This window comes from Denticeps clupeoides, chromosome 5 (genome assembly GCF_900700375.1).
Source record: "Denticeps clupeoides chromosome 5, fDenClu1.1, whole genome shotgun sequence".
Taxonomy (NCBI): domain Eukaryota; kingdom Metazoa; phylum Chordata; class Actinopteri; order Clupeiformes; family Denticipitidae; genus Denticeps; species Denticeps clupeoides.
This window is the reverse complement of record NC_041711.1, coordinates 22,491,021-22,505,864: the sequence shown is the minus strand read 5'-3', so window position 1 is coordinate 22,505,864 and position 14,844 is coordinate 22,491,021. Positions and strand designations below refer to the sequence as shown.

General features: G+C 43.4%; 1 protein-coding gene across 1 annotated transcript; it reads left to right on the top strand.

The window, feature by feature from the left end:
• The first annotated feature begins 1,104 nt into the window (after positions 1 to 1,104).
• Positions 1,105 to 14,626, top strand: rasgrf2a (Ras protein-specific guanine nucleotide-releasing factor 2a). The gene is given in 29 exon segments (XM_028978903.1): positions 1,105 to 1,670; positions 3,508 to 3,614; positions 4,516 to 4,663; positions 4,739 to 4,828; positions 4,980 to 5,233; positions 5,563 to 5,642; positions 5,764 to 5,957; positions 6,042 to 6,151; positions 6,348 to 6,466; positions 6,647 to 6,804; positions 6,914 to 6,980; positions 7,076 to 7,212; positions 7,581 to 7,663; positions 8,317 to 8,565; positions 8,848 to 8,940; positions 9,132 to 9,358; positions 9,361 to 9,516; positions 9,986 to 10,111; positions 10,374 to 10,463; positions 10,746 to 10,852; positions 11,302 to 11,414; positions 11,496 to 11,556; positions 11,707 to 11,810; positions 12,276 to 12,360; positions 12,468 to 12,665; positions 12,750 to 12,829; positions 12,907 to 13,024; positions 13,234 to 13,302; positions 13,527 to 14,626. Coding segments are annotated over 29 exon segments (3,792 nt in total). The 5' UTR covers positions 1,105 to 1,394; the 3' UTR covers positions 13,620 to 14,626.
• Positions 14,627 to 14,844: the final 218 nt, after the last annotated feature.

The following is a 14,844-nucleotide window of genomic DNA, read 5'->3' as shown; positions in this document are numbered from 1 at the left end:
TACTGCTCGCCTGGTCCCTCCATCGCTAAAGGTAAAAGGAAAACATTCATCTAGACTCTTCTCCGTCTTGGCCCCTCGGTGGTGGAATGAACTTCCCCTCGAGGTCAGAACAGCTCAGTCACTGAGCACCTTCAAACGACAGCTCAAGACCTTCCTCTTTAAAGAATATTTAGATTAAATTGTAATTTTCTTGTTGTTGAACTTTGTGTACAGAATCTACAACAGAGTGAATTAATTAGATGTATTCATAGTTGGGGTCCTAGTGAACCTGAATTGATCTCTTCATCGATGGTAACTTGAAAGCACGTTGTAAGTCGCTCTGGATAAGGGCGTCTGCCAAATGCCGTAAATGTAAATGTAAATGTAAATGTGATGGTTAAATGCAGAGGACATGTTTTTCCTTCGTAGGGTGGCCGGCGATAGGGTGCGGAGCTCGGACATTTGTGAGGGACTCAGAGAAGAAACGCTGCTCCTCCACATCGAGAGGAGCCGGTTGAGGTGGTTCATCTGGTCAGGATGCCTCCTGGACCGCTCCCTGGGGACGTGTTTCGGGCACGTCCTGCCGGCAGGAGGCCCCCGGGTCGACCCGGGAAACGCTGGAGGAATTATATCTCCAGTCCGGCCTGGGAACGCCTTGGGGTCCTGCTCGGAAGAGCTGGTGGAGGTGGCCAGGGAGAGGGCTGGCAGGGATTCCCTACTTGAGACGCTGCCCTGGACCCGGATAAGCGGAGGAAGACAAAGACGAAGACATTTCGTTGTGTGCACCGCGTGCTGTGCTGCAGCCTTTCACAATGACAATCACTTCAGTTTCCCTTCACTTCATATTATGTATTTTCCAAAGGTGGAAATACTTACTACCATTGTGTCCCTGAGCAAGTTGCTTCAGGGGGGACTGTCCCTGTTACTACTGACTGTAAGTCGCTCTGGATAAGGGCGTCTGGTAAATGCTGTAAATGTAAATGATGGTTCTAGCTGCCCAGCCGCCCGCTTTCATCACTGCCCCCCATCTGAGCGCCCGGGCAGACAGACAGACAGACAGACAGCGCAGCGACCTGCCTGTCTCTTTAAATTGCAGTTAAAGCCGATTAGCGCTGATCTCCGCCGTGACTCTGTTCTTACCGTCTGTTCTCTCCATCTCCCCTGTTTACGCCGCTGAGTGCTCGCTAAGCTGTTAACGTTCCGAATTACGGCGTTTCGCGGTTCCGCTCCTCTCCCGTGCGCGTCGGCCGCGTTCCTCGGCGTCGCCGGCGCTGCGAGATGCTGACGCGCGTCCGAGGATAAGCCCGGAAACTTTCTCCACCAAGAAAAGAAAGAAAGAAAGAAAGAAAGAAAGAAAGAGCCCCGCAGGGTAAACCGGACCATGCGGACATGCGCCGCGGTGTAGGCGCCGGAAGATGCAGAAGAGCGTGCGTTACAACGAGGGCCATGCGCTGTACCTGTCCGTGGTGGCGCGGAAAGAGGGCACCCGGCGCGGCCACCTGAGCAAGAAGACCGCGGAGAACGGCCGCTGGAGCGAGAAGTACTTCGCCCTGCACCAGAACGTGCTCTTCTACTTCGACAGCGACCAGAGCGCCCGGCCCGCCGGGATCTACCTGCTGGAGGGCTGCGCCTGCGAGAGGGTCCCGTCGCCCAAGGCGTCCGGAGCCGCCAAGGAGCCGCCGGACAAGCAGGTGACGAGTATGCTTACGACGCAGTTGGCCCTCGAGTTCCCAATGAATGAATAATCGGTCGAAAATATCGAGGTTGGCGCGCAGCCCTGGGAGAGCCTGAAACTGTAGTTATATATGATCATGTGCTCGTCCCTTCTTGCACAGATCGTGTGCATTTGGAAGTTTACTTGCAGTGTCTTCCCATCGCCGTGCACCTCGAGTTGCTGCATGTTTATTTCGGGGGATTTTGAAAGGTGCATGCTGAATTGTGCATACGTCTGTTGAGCTTCCAGCCTTTATATGTTGGAGTACAGACTTACGCATAGAAAGAAGCGTTTAAATACGTTGTCTTCGATTGTGATCCTGTGTTATGACTCTAAACTGACGAGCCTTTTTTGTTAGAGAAGGGGTTAAATAGGTTCCACACACTATTACATCATCAATACCATACATAATATATCCCTGTCACGTCCTGTTCACTAAAGAACACATTAAAAAGAACATTCTTTTTACCAGCAGTGTGCAGAGCATGCATGATGATGCAGATTTCAGTGCTTTGATTGGCCGCCTTTTGTTTTTATTCTGTCAGGCCATCTCTGTTCAGTTAATTGACATCATCTTATGAAGCTCTGCATCCTAGTCTTTTGAATGCTGTTTTTTTTTTTTTTTTTTTTTTTTTATTAAAAGCTTTTTGATTTGACATTCAGCTTTATTCAAGTTGCACAGACAGTAGATTTGTGTTTCGGTCTCCTCTGTGAATGTCATCATCATGCATTTGATTTTTTTATATTTTACTGCGGATAAAGGTGCCGCATGCCCTATCTTCATGCCCTAGATGCAGGCCCATTAAGCAGCTCCTTTGTGTTTTTACAGAGGTGATGTATCTCTTAACCATTGATGATACCGACCAAAATGCAAATTAAATATACTTAACAGAGCATCCAACAGCCTGATGACTTGGGTTACCATGGAAATTGGGTTTGATGTGAGTGAAGAGGCAGAATGTTATTATGCACCCAGGACTGCAGAACAATGTCAGGCTACTGGCAACTCGCTGGCAGGACTGCTGTGTAAAGTTCTTTTTTAGTCGAGAGAAGGTGATGGTTCCGATGCTCCTCTTGTTCGTCAGGAGTTTTGTCTCCTTGTGTGCAGTGACGGTTCATTAATCTCTGCCGACGGTGAGTGAGTTTGAGGCCATAAACAAGCATTTCCCTGGTATACAAAGCAGCGCGGTACAGCTTTGCCTGGCTAAGAATAGCAGCTCTTCTGGAAGGTAGTTGCCCCTGGACACCGTCGACTGAATAAAAAGTCCACAATGCATGCTTCAGTGCAATATAGTGTGTAATAATGCGCCATGAAGCAGGGATTCTGTGATTGGTTAGTGTTGGTTAGTGCACTCTCTTTTGAATGTGCATGAACTGTGTTTTGTATATTAGATATGGGTTATGGTGCTGTAAATTAGATGCTGAGGGTTGGGTAGAAGTGGGGCTGCGGTGTGTGTGCGTTTGGAAGATGTAGTCAGCTTATACAGCAGCCTACAACCGACCTGAGGCTTGGAAAGCCCATCTGATAGAGCAATGAGCTGGGGATTGCGTAAGAGCATATGTACACACACACACACACACACACACACACACACACATACAGTTTAGATCTCCAAGAGAAATCAAAGAGGCCTTTCCCTATCACCCATAACAATACTCTAAATGTGTAAAGAATATACAATACTTCTTCTATCCTAGTAATTAATATATGTAATTTTGTTGTAATAATCACACTTAATGGCCCTATGTTAAGGGAAATCATTTGAAGTGCTTGGATGAGTAAAATTCACCATTTTCTGATGTGTCCTCTTTAGCATTACTTCCTCATCAGTTTTGGCCATGAAGGCCAGAAACCTCTGGAATTACGGACGGAGGAGGACTCCAACTGTGATGAGTGGGTGGAAGCGATCCAGCAGGCCAGGTAATGAAGGACATGGTGCACCCAAGTAAAGGCCAGCATCTCAGCAGGGATCTAGTCTGACCAGATAGCCAATGCACCACTCTTAACATTTTGACATATTTATCCATGAGCCACTGTAAAGAGCTCAATACTTTTTTTTGTGAAGTTGCAGTGCTGAAAACTAATACTGGGATTTCCCATTTTTGTGATTTATGTGGATAAACAGACTTTTGTCCTGTGGTGTTAGAGGACACACTCAAAGATGGTCTGAAAACCTTGGTCTGTTGGGTGAAATCCCGTAAATCCCTGTGTTTTTAGACACATCTCCCATCTGCAGTGTTCATCACTGCACTTAGCAGTTCACATCCAGGTCACATTCTGGTGTCACATGACTGTGGCTTTCAGAGATGACAATGTTGAGTGTCGGTCCACAAGATCTTTATTAACCATCCTGTAAAGCTTTGTGACATGCAAACATTCTGAAGCAATGGATTCCAAATGTTGAAAATGTAGATTTTCAACTGCATGTATTGATTCGTCCAGTGTGACAACTACGATTTGTTACCAGGCAATACTTTCATACTGGCACTAAGTGCAGAGCTTTACACGAAGTGTTTGGCTGGTAGGCTGGTGTAAGGTCAAAGAAAGAACCACTTGGTAGTTATCTGTATCTTAACCAACCCTTTTCTGTCACCCAGAAAACAAATGCAGTGATGTTTTTATAAAATGGGATAAGCCTGATGATTGACAAGCCAAATGCTACTTCCTCCTTCTATATGATTTTTTTAACTTAAAGGTGGTTTTAAAGATCTTATTTCTTCAATTCGTCTACAACCTGCACATTACTGCACGCACTCTAGCTCAGAATTGTATTGTGGCTTATTTGTCTCAGCTCATTTCTTCTGGTCCTTTCTACCATCAGCTACTCTGACCTCATCATTGAGCGTGAGGTTCTCATGCAGAAGTACCTCCACTTGTTGCAAATTATGGAGACAGAGAAAGTGGCGGCCAATCAGCTACGGACTCAGCTTGAAGACCAGGACACAGAGATTGAAAGACTCAAGGCAGAGGTGTGTTCTCAGTATGTCTGTGAGGTTACTTGCCCCCAGGAATAAAATATTAATGACATTTTAATATTCTTTTAGATCGTTGCCTTAAATAAATCCAAGGAAAAAATGCTGCCTTACCAAAGCAATCAGGAGGAGGAAGATCCTGATATTAAAAAGATCAAGATGGTATATACTGACATTCATGCACCAGCCTGATAGGAAATATCAGCAACATTCACGTTTCTTTTGAAAATGACCAAAGCGTTAGATCAGTTAGAGTATGAGCATGTCTATTTACAGAAGTTGGTATTCAAATGCTTATTTCCAATTATCTCAGGTCCAGAGCTTCATGCGAGGCTGGCTGTGTAGGAGGAAGTGGAAGATCATCGTTCAGGACTACATTTGCTCTCCCCATGCTGAGAGCATGAGGAAAAGAAACCAGATTGTCTTCAACATGGTTGAGGCTGAGAGTGAGTATGTTCTCCAGCTGTCCATCCTGGTTAACTGCTTCCTGCGACCGCTCAGAATGGCTGCCAGTTCCAAGAAGCCACCCATAAGTCATGATGATGTCAGCAGTATCTTCCTCAACAGGTAGGCTTGTAATGAGCACAAATGTATTTTACATCAGACAGCAAGACATCAGACTGAATTTTGTTGCAGCATATGCACGGGCACTTTTCAGTTCTATTACATTAATATGGATATTAATAATTTTATAACTTGGTTCATGGTCAATCAAGTAGCATAAAATGTCATCACCAGTTTCTGTTTGATTTATGAGCAGTTAATGGATACAGTATACCCTGGTTTTACCTTGAAGTTCTAACAACCTGTCTCCAAAAATTTCTCTGCTTTCCACTGGTTTGCACTAAGTGGGCATAGGTCTGAATTTATTAATGCAGTCAGTATTTTTGTCTCAGTGAAACCATCATGTTCCTGCATGAAATCTTCCATCAAGGCCTGAAGGCACGGATTGCCAACTGGCCAACATTAGTTCTTGGTAAGAAGATTTTTACCAGAAAATTCCAACATAAATGTGGATCACACGTAGCTGTATAACCTGCCATGTTGTGTACTTTACAGAATGTGAGAAGGTTTTGGTTTATGATCTGGTTTTGCAGCTGACCTCTTTGACATTTTACTGCCAATGCTGAACATCTACCAGGAATTTGTTCGAAACCATCAGTACAGCCTGCAAGTATTAGCCAACTGCAAGCAGAACCGGGACTTTGACAAGCTTCTGAAACAGTATGAGTCCAATGCTGCCTGTGAGGGGAGGATGCTGGAGACATTTCTTACGTATCCTATGTTTCAGGTAAAGCCTTGGCTTTGGGTTTCTCATTTTCATTTCCAGGCTACCGGAACTTCGCCTTGTTACATCAAATTCTCTCTATCACAGATCCCTCGATACATTATTACTTTGCATGAGCTCCTGGCCCACACGCCTCATGAACATGTCGAGAGGAAGAGCCTGGAGTTTGCGAAGTCCAAGCTAGAGGAGCTGTCGAAGTAAGCCAGTGGCCACAAGGCAGGCAGAGGCAGAGCAGGGCAGAGATCAGATATCAGCCCTTAGAGCAGTCAGAGGCTGTCAGAGTTAATGTATTTATGCACTCACTGTAATACAGCAGTCAGTTTGGCAGTATTTACTCAGATCGTCATCTAAGGATACACTACGGTAATGTTTTGCGATTGTCTTGCGCGACAGGATGATGCATGATGAAGTGAGCGACACAGAGAACATACGTAAGAATTTGGCCATCGAGCGGATGATAGTGGAGGGCTGTGATATTCTTCTAGACACCAGCCAGACCTTTGTGCGTCAAGGTAAATAACAGTGGTTGAATGATAAATTTTTCATTCTTATAATAGAAAATCAACTGAGTTTGATACTAAAATGCAGTGTTATGCAACACTCTTGTGTCATACCTAGATATAAGAGAACTGATTCCCTTTAATGCTGCCTCCTCTAAAATGTACGGTGCGGTGTGGTTGTCTTGTTGTCAGGTTCTCTAATCCAGCTCCCTTCTGTGGAGAAGGGAAAAAGTAAAGTGCGACTGGGATCTCTATCCCTCCGGAAGGAGGGTGAGCGGCAGTGCTTCCTGTTCACCAAGCACTTCCTCATCTGCACACGAACTTCTGGGGGGAAACTGCACCTGCTGAAAGTGAGTGGAGCTATCTGGAGTACCGGAGCACACCCTCCAGCAAAAACCGGGGCATGCATGGGAAACGGTTGCGTAGCGTTGACCCTTTTTTCTTGCTTCTCTGTCACAGCAAGGAGGAACGTTGTCCCTTATTGAGTGCACGCTCATCGAGGAGCTTGATACCACTGATGAAGACTGTAAGTACCTGACTCTTTTAGCTGTGTTTCTTCTTTCACATTGTGTAGCTTTTACATCACACAGAATGTCACTGTGTTGTGTGTTGGCCTTTTAGACAATTCTGCTGGCCAGGGTTTCAACCACCTGGAATTTAAGATAGTTGTGGAGCCAGCTGATGGGCCTTCCTTCTCTGTGGTTCTGCTGGCCCCTTCCCGCCAGGAAAAGGCAGCCTGGACCAGTGACATCAGCCAGGTAAAACCAGAACACCCTCTTGAAGTACCAATAAAGGGAAATCTAGTGAAGAGCTCCAATGATGCCTCATGCTGAGAAGGCCTATTTTTACATGCATGGTGAGCAGAGAAAGACGTAAGCTTCGAATGAAGCATCAACCACTCCACTGTTCCTCCAGGGGCTGGAGCTGCAATCACAATAAACCCTCAGAGACTGTTCATGGCGCTGTGGGGCTTGTTTTCCAGCTCACTGGCTGGTGTTTCCAAGGTTTTCATGTGCGGCTTTCAGCAGTACTGTCTTGTTGGTTGCTGGAAGTACAGTAGTAGTCTTGTAAATAAAGTTTCATTAATTGCGGTCAATGACTCAAATTTTTTTTGTATTTCAAACAGTGTATTGATAACATTCGCTGTAATGGCCTGATGACCAGTGTCTATGAAGAGAACTCCAAAGTCTCCGTGCCTCATATGATCAAGTAAGAAATGGAATTTGCTTATGTGCCAATTTTAAGTTTCATGGGCAATTGTACAATAAAAGAGGACACTGAGCAAGATGCACAGGAAGTGATTGGTTAAACTCAAATATCAGTACCATTGGACCATGTGCAGGCTGTGCAAACATTTTCAAGTCTTGTTAAATAAAATCCAGCATTGTTCTGAGAAAAATGAAACCGTCTCAGAATTGAACTATTTAGTGGTATTTACCTTTTCTCCCTAGACCAGTATAAAAGATCTTAAATTCATCAGGCCTACCTGATATAGGTTAGCAGTTAACTGCTCAGTTATACATTTTCAGATGGCTGGATCGTTGCAATGGTAACACCTAGGCAGGTCAAAAATGTAGAAATGCAAATTCTAAACACGTGTCCCTGTTCTGTTTGGATTGGTGTTCCAGCATTGTAAGTATGGTCACCAATGTTTCTCAAATCTCCTGAAATATTGTCACTTGCATTGCCATTCTTACGGTCACATTTGGGCAGTACCAGATATTTGTTGACGTGAGACAATAATTTCATAATGCATTACATGTTCATTTTAATTACAATCTTCCAGTATTACCATAACCTGGTAATATGATAAACGTATTCTCCAGGCATATGTAGAGTTCATCTTCTGGTCTTCTTTGCAGATCGGATGTGCGTCTTCATAAAGATGATGTTGACATCTGCTTCAGCAAAACCCTCAACTCCTGCAAGGTTCCTCAGATCCGCTATGCCAGCGTGGAGCGTCTGCTTGAGAGACTGACTGACTTGCGCTTCCTGTCCATCGATTTTCTCAACACCTTCCTGCACACCTACCGCATCTTCACCACGGCGACTGTCGTCATGGACAAGCTGGCGGACATCTACAAGAAACCCTTCACCTCCATCCCAGTCAGGTGAGGGAACCTGGGCACCCATTGGAATGTGTGTGAAAATCGAGTGAACTTTTCCGTGGAAAAAAATGCAAATGTCATACGACTACTCTCTCATCCATCTGCATAGTGTCATACATACATTTTCTACTTAATTACTCATACCTGAATGATCATCGTTTCCACTTGCCATCATTTGCTATTTCTGTTGCTTTAATCGTCTTTAACTTCTACCGCAGATGCATCATTTTTGAATGTAGAACAAAGCTGTCTGCAGCTCTGTCCTCACACTCACTGTCCACACAGGGTCCAATACCTCTCATCAGATCGCTTGTCCATCACCTCCATTTCTCCTGACTACACCCTGAAGATCACACGGCTTGCCCTGGACCAGTCCAAGTAAAGCATAATGATGCATCTCTTCCTCCTCTTCCCCTTCTAAATTACGTCTAAAGGGCATCTAACTGCAGTCTTCTACACTCCACCTCCCTGCCAGACTAATTTTAGATATCTAAACTTTTTAACTCAAGCTGTGGATTATCCTCAACCATGCAATCAGAGATACATTTCTCTCTCTTTTTTATTTTTAGGTCTTTGGAGCTCTTCTTTGCAACGAATCAGGGCCCATGGAGCGGGGAACCTCTGAATAACAAATCCCCTCGTCTGGCTCGCAAATTTTCTTCCCCTCCTCCTCTCTCCATCCCATCCCGGACCTCGTCCCCAGTCCATTCCCGTAAGTTGTCCCTCAGCTCGCCTGTCAGCAACAAGTCGGGGGTCCTCGACTTGTCCGCCAATAGCCCAACCTCCACTCACAACCCATCATCACCTCCCCTCCTCCAACCAATACCAAAGCCCCCCTGGACCTGAGCCGGGGGCCTAGCTCACCAGAGCTTGCCCCCAGCATCCCAGACGAGGCGGGTGACCTGCCCCGCATCGATGCTTTCTGTGGAAAGCTTCGCCGGAGCATCCGAAGGGGTGGGAGATTTCTCCAGTTTACTTTTTTCTTTTTTAATTATCTCATGCAATACACAGTTAATTATACCTTTTCTCAAATCTAAAAAATGCCGGGCTATGGAACACCATGGTGAGCAACTGTAGGACATGAGGTGTATCTCTAAACTCTCCCACTTTATAAAGGGCAGCCCAGCAGCTGATGGAATCAGCTTTGCATCTTCCTGAGTGTAAAATTAAAGTTGTAGGGCTCTCAATGGAGCCTCCATTACCCTTCTGCAGGCTTAGAGAGGTCTGAGTGGAAATGTCAGCACAGCGTTTTAATGGGATTTGTCCAAAGTTGTGATGAAATAATGAGGACAGGAACATTTTCTGCAGATTTATGTAACAATGATGCAAAAATCCTAAAGTGCAAAACAAAAAACTATATTCACACAATAGTGGTGACAAATGCATGTTAATTTATTGGCAGTCCGTTCTGTTATCTACACAGCTGTTCTGGAGTCAGTCTCACTGGATAAATTTATCCCAGAGTCTCCCAGTACCAGTGAAATTGGAGAAATGTCCCCCTGCCGATCCCCGTCTACGCCAAGACACCTTCGCTACCGGCAGTCTGGAGGTGAGTGTAGAAACATCAAGGGAATTTGACAATTGAAAATGTGAATATGACAGAAATAGTTTTTCAGTTTAGGAGAGGATGAAAACTTTCTTACATTTAGCTCATTTAGCAGACAAAGCCTCACAGTCAGTACGTCCAAGGACAGTCCCCGCTCAGGGGAGTCTCTTGTTCAGGGACACAGTGATAGTAAGTGGGGTTTGAACCTGTGACTTGAGAAACATGTGTTCCTCCTTGCTCTATTCTCTGCTGTTTCATCTTTTAGTACAGTGCAGTGAGACTTCACACTGCACCATGTCACCCGCATCGGCCTTTGCCATCGCCACGGCTGCTGCTGGCCACGGCAGCTCACAAGGTCAGAATGAACATTGCTGAGCATTTTCAACCTAAATGCAGCCTGCCTATGATATGCTAGTATTGACTGAAGTTATTGTGTGACATTGTAAAATAAATGTATTTTTAACTAAATTTGCATATAAGAGCTAAGAAATGCACAGACAATGAACTGCACCAGACCTCCCTCGCTGTCAGCCATAATGTACAAATGGATTTATAGACCTGGAAAAGACAGCAAGCATGATGCCTTTCTAAGGTTCTAATGTTCAGCCAACCTCATGTCCTAATGTCTACTCCATAGGCTTCACAGGTCCAGACAAGGCGTATGACAAAGAGTTCCTCATACGACGTGCCGCCACCAACAGGGTGCTGAACGTTTTGCGCCACTGGATTTCAAAACATTCACAGGTTCGCTCTTTACTCAGACATTATGCTACATTATTGGTTGATCTCCAGCTAAGCAGGAACATATATTGCAGAATTAGCGGAACAAGTCTACATTGGTTGCATGTCATTAAAATGGGCACTTTAACACTTCTCTGGACAGAATACTTTCTGGGGTCCATGAGTATGAAGTGTGTAGTTGTGAGATGGATGTGTGGACTTGGCTGTGACTGGTTTCTCACCTCTACCGCTGCCCCAATGTCACAGACGCTCTGAATACTGGCTATTGACATGTTTAGCCAGGAGCACTTTGGAAATGTCACTGGTCCCCCCAGGGGTCACCTCTTTTAGCTCCCATGTCTGTCCGTGTCAGGGTCAGCAGGAGATGTCACCCACATGCAAGCAAAGAGAGAACATATTGTTAATATTTTTTTCAAAAATCTTATGTGTGTGTGTCCTGATCTGTTCTACAGGACTTTGAGATGAATGGGGAGCTGAAGACATGTGTGATCACCTTGCTTGAGGAAGTTCTGAGAGACCCAGACTTGTTGTCCCAGGAAAGGAAAGCCACAGCCAACATATTGAGGTGTGTAAGAGAGTGGTGTGGACTCTGTGGGATTAAAGGTTTAGGATGAGAATGCAATGTAAGAAAACGTCTCTCCCTCAGCGCCCTGTCTCAGGATGACCCAGAAGACTCACAGCTTAAGATAGAAGACATACTGCAAATGGTATGTTCTGTATTTCATGATATTTAACTTGAGGTGTGGAGTACAGAGTTGAAGGAAATATGCTCGTGTTGATGAAATGTGTTGGATCAGATATAAACATTTTCAAGTTTCAGCTGATCTTTATACATCACGACTTCATTTTGCACGCAGGCTGAATGTCCGAAGACTGAATGCTTTGAGTCACTATCGGCCATGGAGCTTGCAGAGCAGATCACCCTGCTGGACCACATTGTGTTCAGGAGTATTCCATATGAGTGAGTTTGACCAACGATCTATAATGTTCAGTAAGAAAAGCAGGTTCCCGTGAGTTCTGTTCACCTGTAGACCAAAGACTGTGGGAAAAATGGATGAGAAAGCGAGACAGGGGTGCTCATAATCAGTCTTCAAGTTTGTTCCGGAAATGGACGCAGTCCTGTGATGAGACATTCTTATGATATCCTCTGACAACAGTTATTACAATCATACAAGCATTAAAAGGGAAGGTTCTCTTTTTAAACTCAATGAATCTGACTTGCCACTTATTTTTTAATGTTTGCAACAAGAAGCAAACATCTGAAACGTCCCTTTGGACTCCCGGTTTTAAACTTAGGTGTCAGAAATAGTTACACACCAACAAAAAGGGCTATGTGGGTAGGCAGTATCTCCTCTCAAAAATAGGTTCATGCTTGTGCGAAAAAATTGTAATGTGTTCATAGACCGTTTTGGTGTACCTCCCGCAGGGAGTTCCTGGGCCAAGGCTGGATGAAGATTGATAAAAATGAGAGAACCCCTTACATCATGAGGACAAGCCAGCATTTTAATGACGTAAGAAAAACGTCACTGTATTAAATTATTTAAGTTACAGCCACTTGCCAATTTAGCAATTGACTGTCCTTATTTGTCCTTCATGCCCTGTATTTTCCCCTCATTAGATGAGTAATCTTGTAGCATCACAGATTATGACCCACACTGACGTGGGCTCCAGGGCCAGCTCCATTGAGAAGTGGCTGGCTGTGGCGGATATCTGTCGCTGTCTGAACAATTACAATGGTGTTCTGGAGATCACGTCCGCGCTCAACAGGAGCGCCATCTACAGGTTAAAGAAGACGTGGGCCAAGGTGTGCAAGCAGGTGGGTTCTGAAAAAGAGACCATGGCTGCTTTCTTTTTTCATACAGAGCTTATATTATATCATGATTATTGTGTTTATTCACAGACAAAGGCACTAATGGACAGGCTACAAAAAATAGTGTCATCGGAGGGGAGATTTAAGAATCTTAGAGAAACTCTAAAAAAGTATGTAAAACACAATGTTAAAGAGGTTAGTACAAAACTCTTGAGGGTCTTTCTGATTCCATGTTGTCTTCCCACAGTTGTAATCCTCCATCTGTTCCATACTTGGGCATGTATCTGACAGACTTGGCATTTATAGAGGAGGGGACTCCGAACTTTACAGAAGAGGGACTGGTTAATTTCTCTAAAATGAGGATGGTATATGACTTTGTTCTTCACTTGAATTATGTTTCAGTTTCCAGATCTGTAATAATTATATTTTCATGTCAATTTGTTAGGACTGGTACAATCCACTGCATACAGCCATGGCAACAAAAAAGCACAACATCCAAATTTCGCAATTATTACACTCCCCATTTACTTCTTATTTTATAAAAGTTTTTTGCCGTTTTTTTTTTTTTAAATAGATATCACATATCATACGAGAGATACGTCAGTTTCAACAGACTCCCTACAGGATAGATCACCACCCCAAAGTAAGTTTTTTATATGATTTCCAAGTGTGATGAAGGTGTGGACATTGTGCATAATATAATATTATTCATAATGGATAAACAAAATTCCTAAAACCACCAAATTTACCCGTTACCTGGTTACCAGTGATCATTATAATCATAAATAAAACTACTATCATAGTTTTAACTGCTGAATTGTAGATATGTGAAACTGAAGATTTCTCATGCATTTTTCTGCTTCTTAGGTGACACAGTATCTGCTGGACAAAACATTTGTCATGGATGAAGATACCTTATATGAACTGTCACTAAAAATTGAACCCAGACTGCCTACATGAGATCTGCATTTTACTTTACATTCATTCTATACTGAATGCGTTAGTAAGAGGGTTTCATAGTAGACTTGCATTACATCAGTACCTTACTTATAAACTGTGACACTTAAAAATGAAAGAGAGGAAGTATAATCTGCATTACAAATTCTGTTATAGATTCCAATCAGTCTAAAGTATTACTCAGGAGATAAAGATTGTGCCTTTTTTGTAAATATCATTTGTATAGAATGTTGTTTAGAAAATGCTAGGTAAGTGCTAGGCAGTTCTGTGTTTTATAGGGCATAAAAAACTAAAATTTCAAATTGTCTGCTTTGAGTACTTTGTTGATTGACGCTTGTAAAATGTATTGCCACTAAACGTGCATTCAGTGTATTCATCTTCAGATACTCATATTGAGTTCTAACATTATTTGCCACACATGGACACTTTTGGACGACCTCTGTTGTGAGACATCCAGTGTGTGAAAGTTGAGATAGTTCAGTTAGACCGATTTCAGCCATGCGTGTTGGATAGTATAGTGAGTAGAACGTTTGACCTTTTACACTTCAATCACATGCTCCCCCTGCTGGTGGATGCAAGACACAGCGCCAGTTATCAAATACAATGAATAAGTCTGGAAATTCATATGAATATAGAGTTGACATGAAGACAAGTTCTGGTGCTTGAAAAAAAAAACACAAGCCCTTTAATTGGCCCAACAACTTTTCCCATTTTTTTCCAGCTCCAATTTAACTTTTATATTTGTATAAAACACATCAGGTTGTTGCACATACAGTAGAATGTAACTCTAGTTTCTTATTACATGTGTGATTTATGTTAACATGTACTTGCAGACGTATTTTGAGTTGTAGACAGCATGTGAAATTTTGTGAGATTCCTGCAATTTGCAAGACTGAATGCTGTTATTTCCCTAAAATGTATGTAAGATATGTAAGATAAGTTTTGTAATACTTAACTAGTTCAACCTTGTGTGTATAATACCAGTTTCATAAAACATTTTTTTCACTCTACTGATTTAACTGTACTTTTTTCTAAAGTCTTAAGAAGCAACGTTAACAAGAATCCTTTGAATTTGTCCCTGCTGTGAAGTCATTGCTTTAGTGTCAGGACTAATGGATTTTATTTTTGACACGTCCTCAGCCAGTCCTGTCAGCTGACAGATTTACTGTAGACATTCTTTACCAACATGTAGCTGCAATGAACGGAACATCATATTTACACTTTCAAG